This window comes from Montipora foliosa, chromosome 6, assembly GCF_036669935.1.
Source record: "Montipora foliosa isolate CH-2021 chromosome 6, ASM3666993v2, whole genome shotgun sequence".
Lineage (NCBI taxonomy): Eukaryota > Metazoa > Cnidaria > Anthozoa > Scleractinia > Acroporidae > Montipora > Montipora foliosa.
The window spans coordinates 65,846,765-65,861,764 of record NC_090874.1 but is presented as its reverse complement, the minus strand read 5'-3'; the positions used below and the strand labels follow the sequence as shown (position 1 = coordinate 65,861,764).

The window sequence follows — 15,000 nt, the reverse complement described above, 5'->3', positions numbered from 1 at the left end:
ACAGAAAAGTGAGAGCGAAAGGAATTCCTACGCGACCAGGTAAATGCGGTGTCTAGAATAAGAAACATGAAAAATCAATTAGCTTCAGCCACGAAAAAATGCTTCATTAGCGCAGATGTGACATTCTAAGAGCTAAGATGATAAGTCTTAGGCACAGTAAACCACTCCAACCGCCATAAGGTAGACAGTAAACTGACCTGGAAACCAAAGATTTTTTAAGACCTACCTTGGAAACTTTCTAGAAATAGTTGCTATAAGTAGATATATGCTTTTCTCTGTTCAAAACAGAGTAATTTTTGTCAGGAGCTCACACTGTAAGATATGGTTTGTCAATGACTATTTTTATGTTTCTTTCAAAACGTTTCGACTGGTGCTTGGGCCTTCATCAGCGAACGCGCGCCGAAAGAAATTCCGCGTGAAGTTTTAAGAAATTGTAGCGCGAGACTAATGCTTGTGCCAAAGACTTGTAGACTTCTGGGATGGCAATGTGGTCATTTCCAGATTGCGGATCCTCCCATGAAAGTTAGCCTCATTTCCAACAACTCTGACTCTTTTAAAGTCCATTTTATGGTTGTTTTCCTGGACATGGCAGGAGATCTTGGAGTCACAGTTGAACATAGAAAAAGTCCTTTTGCGTTCTGCGATCCGTGCTTTCAGTGATCGCTTGCTCTTTTGACTTCGGTTTTCGCGTGGCCATTTACATTCAATCAACCCCGGTGGAAAGAAGCTTCTAAAATTCACCAAACCGCCTGCTACGAAGGCTAGATGAAGCATAATTATGGTCTCGCAGTACAGCCTTGACTCGTTTTGTTTTTTTGCCTTTCTTTTTCTGTGTTGATGGTATTTTCTGTGTCCTGCGTAGCAACGCGAATGGGGTGGTCAGAATTGAGATCGCGATCTGTGTGTGTGTTGGCTTTCTGTAAACATTCATTTATCCTCCTTGTGTTGATACTGTACTTTGGTGTCCTCAAGGTTTACAGTAAACTGTAGCTTGGGGTTAATTGAATTGAGATGTTGATCAACTGATCTTCCACTTAGGGAGCTGAGTGGTCGGCTATGACGTGATTGATTGGCTCACCCGTCAGACATCCAAAGACTTGTTTGTTATGGGTGTTGTCGTGTTTGAAGTAATTGTGATTGACAACAAAATCTATCAGCTTCATGATGTTGCTAATTGACATATTTGTACGTTTCATAAGATTCGGATCTTTTTGGAGCTACTCCTTGGCGCTTGTAAGAGGCTAGATCCACAGGCATGGAAGTGAATAAAGATTTAACGTTAAAAGAGACCATGATTTCGTCTTACTGGCCACAGAATGTTGCTGGATCGTTTGACAAAATTCTGAGCTGCTTTCGACGTAAAAGTGGTTTCTCGTGAAGGCTCAAGCACCAGCCGAAAAGTCTTGAACGAAACATCAAATACAGTCAGTGTCAAACTCTGTCTCTCGAAAATTCAAAACATCTTGCAAGCTAGATGTCGCTTCCATATATGAATTTATTTTGGGCTTGACATTTGCCGCAGGAGAACATCGATTTCATCAACACAAACCCCTCTTTCACCAGCATCATTTATTCCCTCTCCTCGTTGTATCCTCCCAGTTGTCTAGTGGTTCGAGGAAAATTGCTGGATCAAAATTGCTATTTACAGTTTTTTTCATTGAGACTGCCGTCAATTTAACCAGTCAACTTACTGTTCAATTTAATCGGTCGTATTAACGAGGCAATTTTATAAAGAAAATGAGGAAGGTGGTCATTGGGTGTGATAATGGGGTGTCGGATTAACGGGGCTTCCAGATAAAAGAATTGTGGACTTTTGTTCGGGCCATAAAAAAGTGGGCATAATATAGGGGTGGTGGTAATTAAGGGGTGGTCGTAAGGAGGGGTTCCTCAGTATCCCTCACGAGTGAGCGCAGCGAACGAGTGCGAGATGGAATTCGTATCCCCAAACTGCCATTTAATGTTTTGTTTATTATGTAGATACTGATGAAATGTCCAGATTTAAAACAACTTGTTTCATTCGTTTTCGAATGACGACAAACAAGGTCCTCAATCACTAAAACACACATGTTGTGTAACATGAATCTAGATATGAAAAGTTTGAAAAACAAATCACGATAATGTCAAATTGAATACAAAAAATGTGGATGTAGCAGAGGAAAATTATATTACAGCACGAAAGTATCTTTCAAGAGAAAGCTCGCTTTTGTATTCGCTAATCGTGTTAGTTACCATACGACACCAGATCCTCACATGTGATAGATAAAAATAATAGTTTCAATGCGCGCGGTGAAGATATGCTTTTTTAGATAAAGAAAAATCCTAGTATTCCATCAGTAGCTACATAATAAAATGTCTTGGAACAAGGATTTGCGCTCAGGCTTAACTTTGGTTCTCAGTGAAATAATCTTCCCTCAAAGTTTAAAATTCAAACAGGAATAGCACAGAAAAATAATTCTCAACCGTTTTCAATACCTTTAACAGCAACAGTACAATGCCAATCACAGCAAAAACAGCTAAAGTTCCAAACATAATAGAGGCAAACTTTCCATGTGCTGTGTTCCATCGCTTTCTCGATTTAAATGCTTCCCAGGTGGCAGGAATCATAGATAAACTGCACATGAGTAACACTATGGCGGCTGGGTTGATGGGCACAACTGTAAGCATTACGATGGTGATGTAACAAAGAGAAAGGGTCTCTAGAAACCCACCAAAAAGAATCTGCGAAGAATAAACGGAAAGTCGTGATATGGAACAAGGGCAAAAATGTTCAAAAGTAAAAGTAGGACTAGGTATAAGTGAGACAGTTTTCCAGAACAAGACTCTCGGTAATTTTTTTATAAACTTATCAGTTTCTTCCCTTCAACGAATGAACGAAAGGTCACTATCGTCGTGTGTTGATAATTAAGGGGTAGGATGATTTTCTGCTTTCATTTTTCGATACCCCTTCTACGTTTCAGCTCCGTTATTTCTCAACTGTTTATGCTGGCATAATACCTTTGCTAAATGCTGGATGCTTAATACTAAAAACTACCTAAACAGTTTAAATAGGAATTGGCTCAAGTTTACTGAGTTTTAGATGGCAGGACGATTGCCACTTGATTCCCTATAACATTCTCAAAATAACCTTGGAAGCACGATAATTGCACGCCTGGTATAATATTTCCTTTCTTTTTAATGGGGTAAGTATGCAAGTACTTTGAACAAAACTGGATGTTTTCAGCACCTGGCTGTGTATATCTAGTGGTGATAAATGTTAGTAAGAAACGATGAGCCGGGTTCTCCATTTTCGCACTTTCAAACATTTTCTTCGTTAATTTTCAAATTAAGATATAAATAGCTTCCATCTCATTTTGGCTGAACATATATTTCCAGGGCCATTTTTGAGCTATGAAAACAAACGCCAACATAGGCTTACTGTGCACTAAAAGCTGCATCGCTTCCTGAAAACATTATTAGTGTTTAGGGCGCAGCCATTACAAATGTTCTTTTATGGTTTTAGTAAACAATGGATGCGAATTATATAGAAACGACGGTCCCACCTATCCCACAACCAATAAAATGACAGGTTGTCTGCGATGATCAGTATACGGATTAATTAATGGCCCAAATGCGAGGAAGACGATATTTAATAAAAAGAGACAGCTATGTGGCATGGTTTTACTATATTTCGTGTCCCTCGCCGGCAGGAGCAAGTACTGACCCAAGAGCCACGTCACTTTTTTGATTTCTCTTTAAGAAGATAATAGCTTTTTACCCCCAAGGCTACAAACATTAAGTAAGGATGACAATCAGCATTTTTCTACATGCACGACTGCGATGTCTGTCTGTTCGTCTGTATTTAATCAATGATCTTGAAATCACTTCTTAAGATACTTTCCGGCTCAGAATTATTAGCGTCAGCATGACTTGGTCTGTTCAAATTGAAAAGGAAAGATAACGTACATAAAGCAAATAGCATTTTCGAGGTTTTGGTGTATTTGGTGTCATTAAACCCTATTAACTTTTAGATTCCTGGGTGTAAGACACCGAGCACGTTCGATCCAAAGATCACCTGCATTGAAAACGACAAACCAACGCATGGGTTTAAATAAATTGCTGAAGTTTCCCTGGATCAAAAAAATATGTTTTCATTTTTGATAAGATATAGTGGATATTTCATGGCCGCGCGGAGATACGAAATTTCTTTTCGAGTGTTGAAAAATATTTCACGAGTGACCGCAGCGAGAAGAGAAATCTCGTATCTCCAAGCGGCCATGTAATCTTCTACTTACGATATAAACATTAATGAAATACTAAATCATTTCACAAAAGGTATCGAAAGGCGCGATTTTGATATGCAACCATAGCAGCAGTGATCTTTTCACGCGTGGAGATAAATGCATTTTCCGCAAATGCAACTTAGTACCAAAAAAGGCAGCCTTTGTTGTCCGCTGATGTTAGCCACCCCTAAACGAAAATCAACCAACATTTAACAGTAATGGTAAATTTTGCATTTCTCTTTACGTTTTGCCAATGAAACCTGCATTTACTCAAGCTTTGCATAGAATCAATGTTCAAAATGAGATTCTCGGTCGACCGGTTACCCGTTATATCAATCAAGTAATTGAAATGAATCACTGTGACTTCAATAAACTCGACAGTACCTAAGCAACGAGTTCAGTGCAGTGGTCTACCCTTTTTGCCCTTGTTGAAGGGGTGAAAAATGTTTGTAGAAATTGTCTGCATCAGCCACTGTACTACAATAGTAGGGTTCGCCGTATGGATGATAGCCTATGATCAGGCAACTTTGAACTCACCACTCTTTTTTAAGACTCGTCAAATGAATAAGTACATGTCACAAGAGACACGATGATGGTATACGTTGAACTAAAAACAAGTGAAACAATGAGTATAATTTACACATTCTACGTGTGACTTGCAGGTCGTAGCTGGAATTAAGTACAAAAGGGAGGATAAGTTTAGAAAATCAAGAAGACAGGGAAATGAAGGATTGAGGCGTTTTCTCGTGTTTGTATGGTAATTGCTCCGTCTTTGGAACGTTTAGATACGTTGTAAGTGAATTATCTATGAATGGAGTATTGTCTTTTTATTCAAGAGAGCAATTATTCTTACCGCTACAAATCCTCGCCTCTTTGGCCACGGTCGACTCTTCCTCCTCAAACTTGTCCATGAAGCATAAAGCAACGACATAGCTTGAGGGATCATCAAAGCAAGAAGTAGCATAAAAAGCAACGCTTGTTTTTGCGTCTCTATAGGTACATTGTGATGTTCTGTAGAGGTTGTATCATTTCCAGACCCTTTAATGCCTTTATAGTGCTGTCCAAGTGCTAGAAGACAAATTTTGCTGGCCACAACGCAGAATAGAACTAACGTGCTTAGGATAACTGCCGTGATCCATTTTATAATTCGAAGAGACATTACATAACAGTTTCCATCTTCAACGTTGGTGCTCTCGTTTGAAATAGATGAACACCTTCTGTCTACAGTGTAAGTATATTTGTCCTTTTTTTCCGCGTTGAAATCATAGTGGCTAGAGCTTGCATTACTTATCGTCGTGGACATTTTGGTATAGCGACGTTTACAAGATACACAACAAGCCAGAGATAACCGGAAGTTAAAAAATGCGACTCACACGGTTGCTAGGGAGTGACGTCATATTCATGGTCAGGACATATCATCATGGCTGGTTTGTGGTTGTGTTGTGGTTTAAGCCCTGTAGAGTTTTCACAAGCAATTAACACTGAAAGGTGCCTGGTTTTAATATGGGTGGAATTTAATGTATTGACATTTCCGGAGCTTGTATTTCACGTTAACCTTGAGCAGCGCGGGAAATTGCGCTGTTTCCCTCGTCTTCAGCGAAGTTATGGAGGCCTTCTCTGAAGCGTTTGATATCCGTCGTGTCAATCTAGTTAGCGACCCAGAGAAACAGTGGTTTGTACTAAATTCGACGATATGAGGTTGTCAGCCCAGCAAATTCTTGTCGAGATCCCCGTTAGTGCAAAATTTCCCGTCCGAATTTGCCCTCGTCAAGCTTGTTGATGTAAAAGATCTCACAATCTTGGCCATGGATCGAAGGAGTAGTAGAGGAGAGTCTGTCGCTGTGGCTTCTCTGTTTGGAGTTGTCTGTGCGGTAACTCGAAGGACCATAAAATCTAGCGAAGTTAGCTGCTACAAGCGGCTAATCGACGCTATTAATGAGCTAAAGATCGATTTGGGCCGAGCGTGAGCAGTATGTAAATTCACCGACAGGCAGTAACGCCCAGCGAACAGACGATCATCTTGAGTTTTCAGGTTCCACTCCTAGCCTGGAATCGTCAAAACTTTTTGAGCTCGAGAGGTTACAAAAAGAAAACATCAAGCTCAAAACTGGCCTTGAAGAAGCTCTCGAACAGCTTAAATCGCTTCGCGAAGAAGCCAAAAATACCGCGCGCGCGCGGTATTTCAGAGAAAATTTAAGAGGAACCAGAGAAAATTTCAGAGGAAGCAGAGGACGTGTGGACTTTTATCAGCGATGTTCGGGAGAATTACCAGCTGCCGCTGGCATAAGCTGTAGCAGATCATGTTAGTAAACCCGAAGTGGCTAAAATGCTGAACGACATTGCGAACCAAGTGACCACAAAAAATGGGCCAAAGCAAGCTTTCGAGACCATGCTTGGGGATAGTGCCCCTGAATTTTTTCAGTCCCTCCGTGTCTCCGATTGGACTTTGCTTTATTTCAAACTACAGTCCAGGATTCCAGATCAAGGATGGCAAACTATGCTAAACCTGACTAAGCTTGGGCGAACAGGGGTACACACAATGTATGTAGTTAAGCTCTTGTTCATCTGTTTTTCTTTTTTTTTTTCTTAAAGATTGGATAAATATTAGTGGTTAAAATTATGCCATCAGAGATCAGTCGAATGTCCCATATACACCTTACCATTTCCTGAGCTTTCACGTCCAAATATATAGACTAGAAAAGTTTGAGCTTTTCCACAGCTCATTACTTTTGGCTCTTAGGGTCAACTGTCAGTGCAGGTTTTTAGACAATATAGAAGAAATTATGGTCAGATACCTGCCAGACCAGAACATGATAAATTTCTTCAAGAATAGAGATGTTGTTGAGACCTACCTTTTAAATCAGATCCCATTCTGTGAAGAAATGATCCAGGTAACATTTGTTCCTTTCAAGGTTAGAGTTACAGTATCAGTAGCAGCTTTACGGTATAACAACACACAGACTTAAACCACTTTTTTTTAAATCAGTGAATTTGCTTGTTATATACAATAATTATTTTTGTTATAGACACTAATAATCTTGATTCATAGATTTAAGCATTGGTTCAGCCAGGTAGGAGTCCTGGCACTGAAATGTGCCTGAGTGCTCCTGGGATATACAACAAAGATAATAATCATGTTTAGCCATAGATTAACGCATTGTTGTATATCCTTTCTGGTCAGGCCTTCTGATATTACGCGATGGTGCGATTTCGCACAATCGACCTCAAATCGCATCGGATCGCACAATTCACGAGAAATCGCATAATTCACAAAAGGACGCACAAAATTCATAAACTGAAACATAAATCAAGACGTTTCGTAGAAATTCCTGCATAAATATGCTATTTTTAAGATGATTTATCTTGGAAAAAGGCTAAAAAACCTTTGTCACCTTCGATTTCGTAAACATTCGAAGTTCAAGGCTTCATTTTTCATGTCGGGGACCTGGTACGAGTCTGCTTCTATTGGTGCAACACAAACACGCCCTTATATACACACCACTGAAATGACACAGTTGCCTTCTCTTATAGAAGAGATAAATAAGCGAAGTTGTAAGTTTTTCGGCAAAATGTAGTTTCTTTCGTTGAAAACTGATAAAAACTTACTCATGGATAAGTTTGTTGTGAAAACGCTCGCTATTTCTTCGACGAAGAAACATTCCGCCCAATGTGACAGCTCACGATCGAGCAAGAAAGTACCTCACAGGTACGCTCCACGTGGACGATGGACTGATGTTTTTCTCGTCGTGCAATATTAGGGCCTTTTATACGAGAAAAAATAAGCCGCGGCTTACTCTGGCCACGGTGTACAAAATACGCAAAAGGAACTATTTATACGAATATATATTCCCAGGTCAATATAAGCCGCGGCTTGAAAAAGACGTGAACTTAGATTTTGTACCATTTATACGGGGTGAACATTCGAGTCTTCTGTAAGCCGCGGCCAGAGAAAGCCGCGCTTATTTTCTCTCGTATAAATGGCGGTATGGCCCTATTGTGATTGACCATCTTCGGAAGTTCGTGGTTGACGAGCACCTTGATCATTCATTTGGCATGTTAGCTGTGTCCTTTCAACTTCAAACACAGAGGACCGCATTTTTTCTATTTATCCCAACTAATGTCGATCGAGATACATAATTACTGTTCCTTTGTGTTCAAAATGTCTTTAGGGCAGCAAAAAAGTGTTTTTCTTAACCTGAAACCTTATAAAACAAGCTCAAAATTGCTGAGAAAAAAATCGCATAATTTACATTATTTATCGCATAATTGGCCTTTCTAATCGCACAATCTGCCCTGAAAAAATCGCATAATTTGCATTTTTTAATCGCACCCTGTCAGAAGGCCTGTCTGGTTCAGGCAGGTAGGAGTCCTGGCACTGAAATGTGCCTGAGTGCTCCTGGGATATACAACAAAGATAATAATCATGTTTAGCCGTAGATTAACGCATTGTTGTATATCCCTTTTGGTTCAGCCAGGTAGGAGTCCTGGCACTGAAATGTGCCTGAGTTCTCCTGGGATATATACAACAAAGATAATAATTATGTTTAGCCGTAGATTAATGCATTGTTGTATATCCTTTGTGGTTCAGCCAGGTAGGAGTCCTGGCACTGAAATGTGCCTGAGTGCTCCTGGGATATACAACAAAGATAATAATCATGTTTAGCCGTAGATTAATGCATTGTTGTATATCCTTTCTGGTTCAGCCAGGTAGGAGTCCTGGCACTGAAATGTGCCTGAGTGCTCCTGGGATATACAACAAAGATAATAATCATGTTTAGCCGTAGATTAATGCATTGTTGTATATCCTTTTTTGTTCAGCACATGGTTTAATAATTTTAAGGGGTTGTCTGGATCCTGGACATTAAACATAATAAACATCGAGGTAGTTTTGAGACAAATGGGAAAAAGAACCAAATATGACATTATACATGTGTAGGTTTGTAGCTGACGCAGGCCTCTTAGGTTCTTTTGCCTCATTAATGACTGTTCTTTTGTCTCTGGTACAAGTTCTGCTCAGCTATTATGTTAAAAAGGCTATCACGAGTTCGGGTAACTTAATTGGGAATTGGAGGCATAATAGTATCTATTATTGCTGAATTCCATATCTCTAGTTTTACACCCAACTGAAGAATTCCGGGAAGTTTGTTAGAGACTGGGGAACATACTCACAGTCAATTAATATCAGCAATACAGGTTAGTTTCTTCTCTAAAAGGATGAAAGGATGAGCGACCAATGCCTTGCTGATCGCACGACACTGACACCTGCCCACATTACGGACCTCTTAGATTTCGTATTAAGATCTACGTATTTGTAGTAGAATGTATTGATCTGCGAATAGAGAGAAGGTGCAGCCATGGGGAGCCCGGTTTCCACCGTTGTTGCTAATCTCTACAAGGAGGGTTTTGAAGCTTAAGCAATAGAATCCGGAACACAGCATACGTTTCCTCAAGGCAAATCTGTGAAGAGTTAATTTTCCGCGAAGAATTTCCTCCGTCCTCCCAGACCAAATTTAAAAAATGAAGACCCAGTTCTCTCTGTCGATTGGAACTTGCAAATCTTTTCACTTTCCTTCTGTAACTTAGGAAACAAATTTCAGAGGTTTTGAATACAAATTGCCGATCCGGATGTTTTATAGAAATAGTAAACTTAGAAATTTAAAATTGCAGAATCGCTATCGTTTCTTATGTAAGACTGAAGGGGAATCCCTCGAGCATTTAATGTGTTACTGTAAATCAGTTGAGGTCTTGAACCTGGGAAGAGGTTTTATTTTGGCTGGCTACGCCTAAAAATGAGCATAAAATGCTACATTCGCGTATCTTTTGTTCGAGAAATTCAGTATTGATAATTAATCATGTTCTTAAGCTTGGAATATTATTTTATCTGTAGGTTATAATAAAAAACCATCATTGGAAGTGTTGCATGTTTCCGTTCTTTCGATGGGTAAAGGTATTATCGACTGTCTCTGAAAGGATTATTTCTTATTTTATTAGTTGCCATCTTTTTGAGCAACATCGAAGTTTCTTCTCAGTGCCATAATCTTTTTCCCTTCCTCAGATAATTAGATAAGCATTATATACCATAGAAATTTGGATAAACTGACCCTTTCAATGCCTTTCTCCTAAAATTACGGCAAGACTCCCCTGTCATGTTAATAATTTACGTGACTGTAATAATAGTTTTCAGAACTTGCCGATGCTAATAGGTTTATAAGGTATGGAACTTAACAAGTCCCTTCAAGTTTAAGGTTATATCTATAATCTTAACGTGACGATTACACTTTCATGATCATTCAGCATTGAGTGCTGGAATAGCATTGTGTGAACTATTGTAGCGTAAGCAAAACACTTTCGCAATGGACATTTGTATATTTTACTTCAATCACTTGTAAATCTTTTTTTAAGATTATTGGCCCCTCAAAGGACGAAACTTTTCCGTACTTGCGATGTTTCTTGAAGCGGGCAAAAAGGGAAACATTACCAGAAATAATGTTTTTGTGTAACATTTTCCCTCGTTTGCACTTCAGTCACTTCAGTCGCTTCAGTCACTTAATTTCCAAGAATCGTGACGTCCTACGGTAGACACCTTCCATAAGCAAATCCTAACTTCAATACCGGAGCCAGACATTACGTCATGTCCTGGAACACAAAAATCGCTTTTATGGGATCACAGTGTGATCGCATCTGTTATGTTGCAAGTCGTCCTTTTTTAGCCGAAATGTTTGCCTTAAATATTCGACCAAATAATTCCAACTTCTGTTAAAGGATCGTCGCTATCCCGCGGTAAATCGCATTGTCCTCGTGCATCAACGTCATGTTTGAAAGTAGAATTTTAATTAAAATCTGACAAAAAAATATTTCAAGCTAGAGGATTAAAACACCTTTTACCTTGTAAGTGTCAGTGAAAGACATATTAATTATATAATCCTGAGGGATTCAATTACATTGGAATGCTACAAGCAACTGGGCACCCCTCTGAGATACCAGGCATATTGCCTGCTATCTCCGCGGGATACCGAGGTACTGTTTTGGTTGTTAAGGGCGTCTGGCTCGTTATGACTTGACGCTCTTTGAAGTACTGTGCACCTTCACTGTTGCCTGACGTTCAGAATTATTTTGATTTATGAGCTTTCATCTGTCGAAAAGACTCTTCGCATGACTGCTCTACCATATCCTTGCGACAGTCAATGTTTAGCAAACCTTTAAATCGCTTCTCAATTTTGGCAACGCGGGTTACTGTGCATCATGCATCTACACGGAAAACCGAAACGGGATTTAAAAAAGTCCGTGAAACAAAATTCGGTATCGTGTGGCAAACTCTGTCCATATTAAGAAAGACTTCAGTAGTACAGAGAATAGGAGTTCCGGAGCAGTTTTGATTTGGAAAAAAAAAACGTCAAAGAGGTGGGGGGAGGGGGAGGTGCAGTTTTGCCAGAAAACGACTCTCAGCTATAGTTTTTTGCGCACACTACCCTTACCGGCTGTACGATATGTAACTTTCTAAGCAAGGACCAGCGTAACAAAACAGAAACACCGGGTCCTGGTGAAGGACCTTATCTGATCCTTAAATATTATTAAAAGCTAAAAAGAGCAAGGCTGATATAACGATGAAGGAACATCCTTCACCGTTATATCAGCCTTGCTCTTTTTAGCTTTTTATACCATATGTACCCGGCTTTTCATTTAGAGACTGGAGAAAAGATTGCTATGACGACCTTCCATGAGAAAAACATGGATCAAAAAGTTGAGTGACCTTCTACGTCTAGGGCTTATCACACCCGACACATATGAGGAGACCCTTGATAATTTCCGAGAAGTTGTTTCAAAACATGTTCGCCTGGGACATAGGGGTCGTTGACAATAATCTCAGCATCCAGCCCGAAGATGAGCCCCGGATCAACCTACTGCGCATGCTTGTAGAGAAAGCTAACAAATTCCACTAAAAGTGGGTGAAAAACTTTAACCGGTTGAAGCAGAGTAAGCACCGAGACTGCAAACATTTCTGTGAACGCTGCTTCCTAGGGTACACCTGCAAAGACCTGTTGGAAGCCCACAAACCTAAGTGTATTCTTCTAGAACTACCACAAACAACTGCCGGCCCCGTTTGTGGTCTACGCCGACTTCGAGGCCCTTTCAACCAAAGCGTGACCCCACGAAGAGAAACATACAGAAGTCACACCACCACGAGGCATATAGTTACTGCTACATCGTGATGCAGTGTGACAGACAGACGGAACAGCCCCTAGAATACCGAAGATTCAAAGCAGTGGAACACCTCCTCCGAGAACTATAAAAAGAGTGCAGTGCAGTGACAGTGCTAGCCAACACCAAGGCCATAAAAATGACACCAGAGGACCAGCGGGCCTACAAAACTGCCATGTGCGTGGAAAAGCGCTGGATGGTGACTCCGTCCGAGACAATTGCCACATCTATGGAAAATACCGTGGGGTTGGTCCCAAGGCCTCAACCTCTAACTGCGGCTCTCCCCCAAAAAACTAACATAATACCAGTTGTCTTTCACAACCTTCTGCTAAGGCAAGTGGTTTCAAAGACCAAAGGCAAAATATTTTGTATCCCCAACAACACAAAGAAGTACATATCATTCTCCCTTGGGTAGTTTCGGTTCATCGAATCCGCGCAGTTTCTGCTGGCCTCACTCGACAAGGTCGCGGCAGCCAACAAACCCGCCTTTGGGTTGGTAGACAAGCACAAAACAAAAAGCCGAGACCTCCTGCTGCGCAACGGAGAGTGCCCCAACGAGTTCATGGATTCCTGGTAGCGTTTCTCACAGCCCCAGCTGCCTCAAAAGGAGGCCTTCTACAGCAAGCTCTCCAACGAAAACATTTTCGAGTAAGACTAAACCCACGCACGGTAGGTCTGGGAGGCTTTTGGTTGTCGCAACATTGGGGACTACAACAATCTCTACAACCGCGCAGACGTCCTCCTCCTGGCGGATGTGTTTCATGAGTAACATGTATGGCCCAGTCGGTAAGGTAACAACCTGACTATAGTTATTGGGGTTATCAAGAGTAGGGGGATCAACACTGGGAGGGGAGGGAGCAATTTAATTTCATGTTATTAACCAGAGAACTTCAGAAATCCCCATTAATAGAGCAACAGTTTCGTCCTTACCCTCCTCCATATTTAGTTGATCATCCAACGTCTTCTTTACAGAACCCGAAGAGGGCAGGGAAGAGTATGGTTTTGAAGTCTACAAGCACAGGAATTCAGAGGTAACAGAACCAAAGGGATAAATATTGTTTGCTGACTACCTACCCACTTTGTCAATGGTTTATGGGTCTCTGAACACACCCAGTGCTCCTTCCCTCACAATGAGGAAAAGTATTAATCTATTACGTAAAAAATATTTTGTCTTCAATGTTGATCACCATGGTAAAGAAGGAAGAAAACACGATGCAAGTATGTTGCCAGAGTCGGGTCTCTTGAGGGAACTGCAGCAGAATGCAATCTTGCCAGCTGGGCAGCCTCTGTGCATCTATGGGGACCCTGCATACCCACTAAGAGTGCATTTGCAGGGTCCATTCAGGAATTCCCACTTAACTCCTAAGATGCAGCAGTTTAGCAAGTGTATGAGTGAAGTTAGAACATCTGTTGAATGGCTATTTAATGACATAATTAATTACTTTAAGTTTCTGGATTAAAAAAGGTCGGCTTAAGTAGTGTAGGGAAAATGTACATTGCATCATCTCTCCTTCGCAATGTTCTCACTTGCCTGTATGGCAATAGCACATCTGAGTTTTTTGATGTCCAACCTCCAAGCCTGGAGAATTACTTTGCATAAACATCATAAAGATTGAATACCTGTAATGACAAGTATTGTTTAATCAACAACCGTTATGTGTAACAACAAGCAAGTGACATAAGAATGTAACAAAAACAACTGCAATGCTGTTAACAACAGGCTTAATTTGTCGGAAGGAGGTAGTTTCTAAAGAAACTGTGGTGCTTTGTCGGTGGGAAAGTAGTATACAAAATTTGGTTTTATCAACGGAGTTCATAATGTAAATTGGCCACCGTACAGTGACGGTTCGAGCGTTAGCTCTTCGTCAGAGCGAATCGAGGAATTGTGGGTTACGTGTAGTTTTTATAGTAGAGTAGGAGCTACGCTATTGGTAGGCTCGATTACCAGCCGCTGTTTCGGGAAATGAGCCAGCGCTCACTCCCGAAATCACGGCTGGACGGGTGAGATGAGCCATTGTTAATATCCGCCAATCAGAAACTCGCCTGCACAAATCGAGCAGGCATAAATTATTATTTTTGGTACAAGTTGTGGCTATGAAGGGATTCTTTGACCCGGCCTGTTCGAGCTTTACAGTATCTTTAAGGTAGGAAACATCCAAGATTATGACAACGGAAAGAGTTCGAGAAGGTGGGGAATGGTATTGTATTGTTTTCTACCGCCTGAGTTCGGAAAGTTCACTAATTTTCCAGTTGGCGCCAAGGGAAAAATACGGCTTTCAAATCCATTGCTATTGCAAGTTCTCCTCAGACTTTGCTAATGTAAGAGCAAGCAAAATTCCTCAAGATCAATTGAAATTACTGAGTCGTTTCGTGGTGGCAGAACGACGGGGCCGGTGAGGCCGACTTAGACATTTGAAGCGGCCGAAGATTTTGTTGATGAATGATGATACGCCGCTTGAATTCAAACTCACGTTGATCATTTAACCACAAACTCAAGCTCGCATCATTTGGAAACTTCGCACAGACGTTTAAGCACTGTTAT

At 40.7% G+C, this 15,000-nt stretch overlaps 1 protein-coding gene, 1 long non-coding RNA gene and 1 pseudogene across 11 annotated transcripts in view; 2 read left to right on the top strand and 1 right to left on the bottom strand.

The window, feature by feature from the left end:
* Positions 1-5,969, bottom strand: part of LOC138008198 (chitin synthase chs-2-like) — a 47,583-nt gene extending 41,614 nt beyond the window's left edge. For 9 of the 10 annotated variants that reach the window (XM_068855441.1, XM_068855442.1, XM_068855450.1 and 6 more), the window contains exons 1-3: positions 5,113-5,969; positions 2,473-2,718; positions 1-52 (exon numbers count right to left, since the gene is read on the bottom strand). The exon at positions 1-52 is cut by the window's left edge. In XM_068855441.1, coding sequence (XP_068711542.1) covers positions 1-52; positions 2,473-2,718; positions 5,113-5,562 — 748 coding nt within the window. In that variant the 5' untranslated portion in view covers positions 5,563-5,969. The remainder of the gene's footprint in view (positions 53-2,472; positions 2,719-5,112) is intronic. The other variant, XM_068855443.1, reaches the window with a different exon arrangement.
* On the top strand, positions 5,864-10,131 carry LOC138005928 (uncharacterized; annotated as a pseudogene).
* Positions 10,132-14,459: 4,328 nt separating this feature from the next.
* The window catches only part of LOC138006176 (uncharacterized), a 4,496-nt gene continuing 3,955 nt past the window's right edge, over positions 14,460-15,000 (top strand). The window contains exon 1 of the long non-coding RNA XR_011123861.1: positions 14,460-14,646. This is a non-coding gene — a long non-coding RNA (uncharacterized lncRNA). The remainder of the gene's footprint in view (positions 14,647-15,000) is intronic.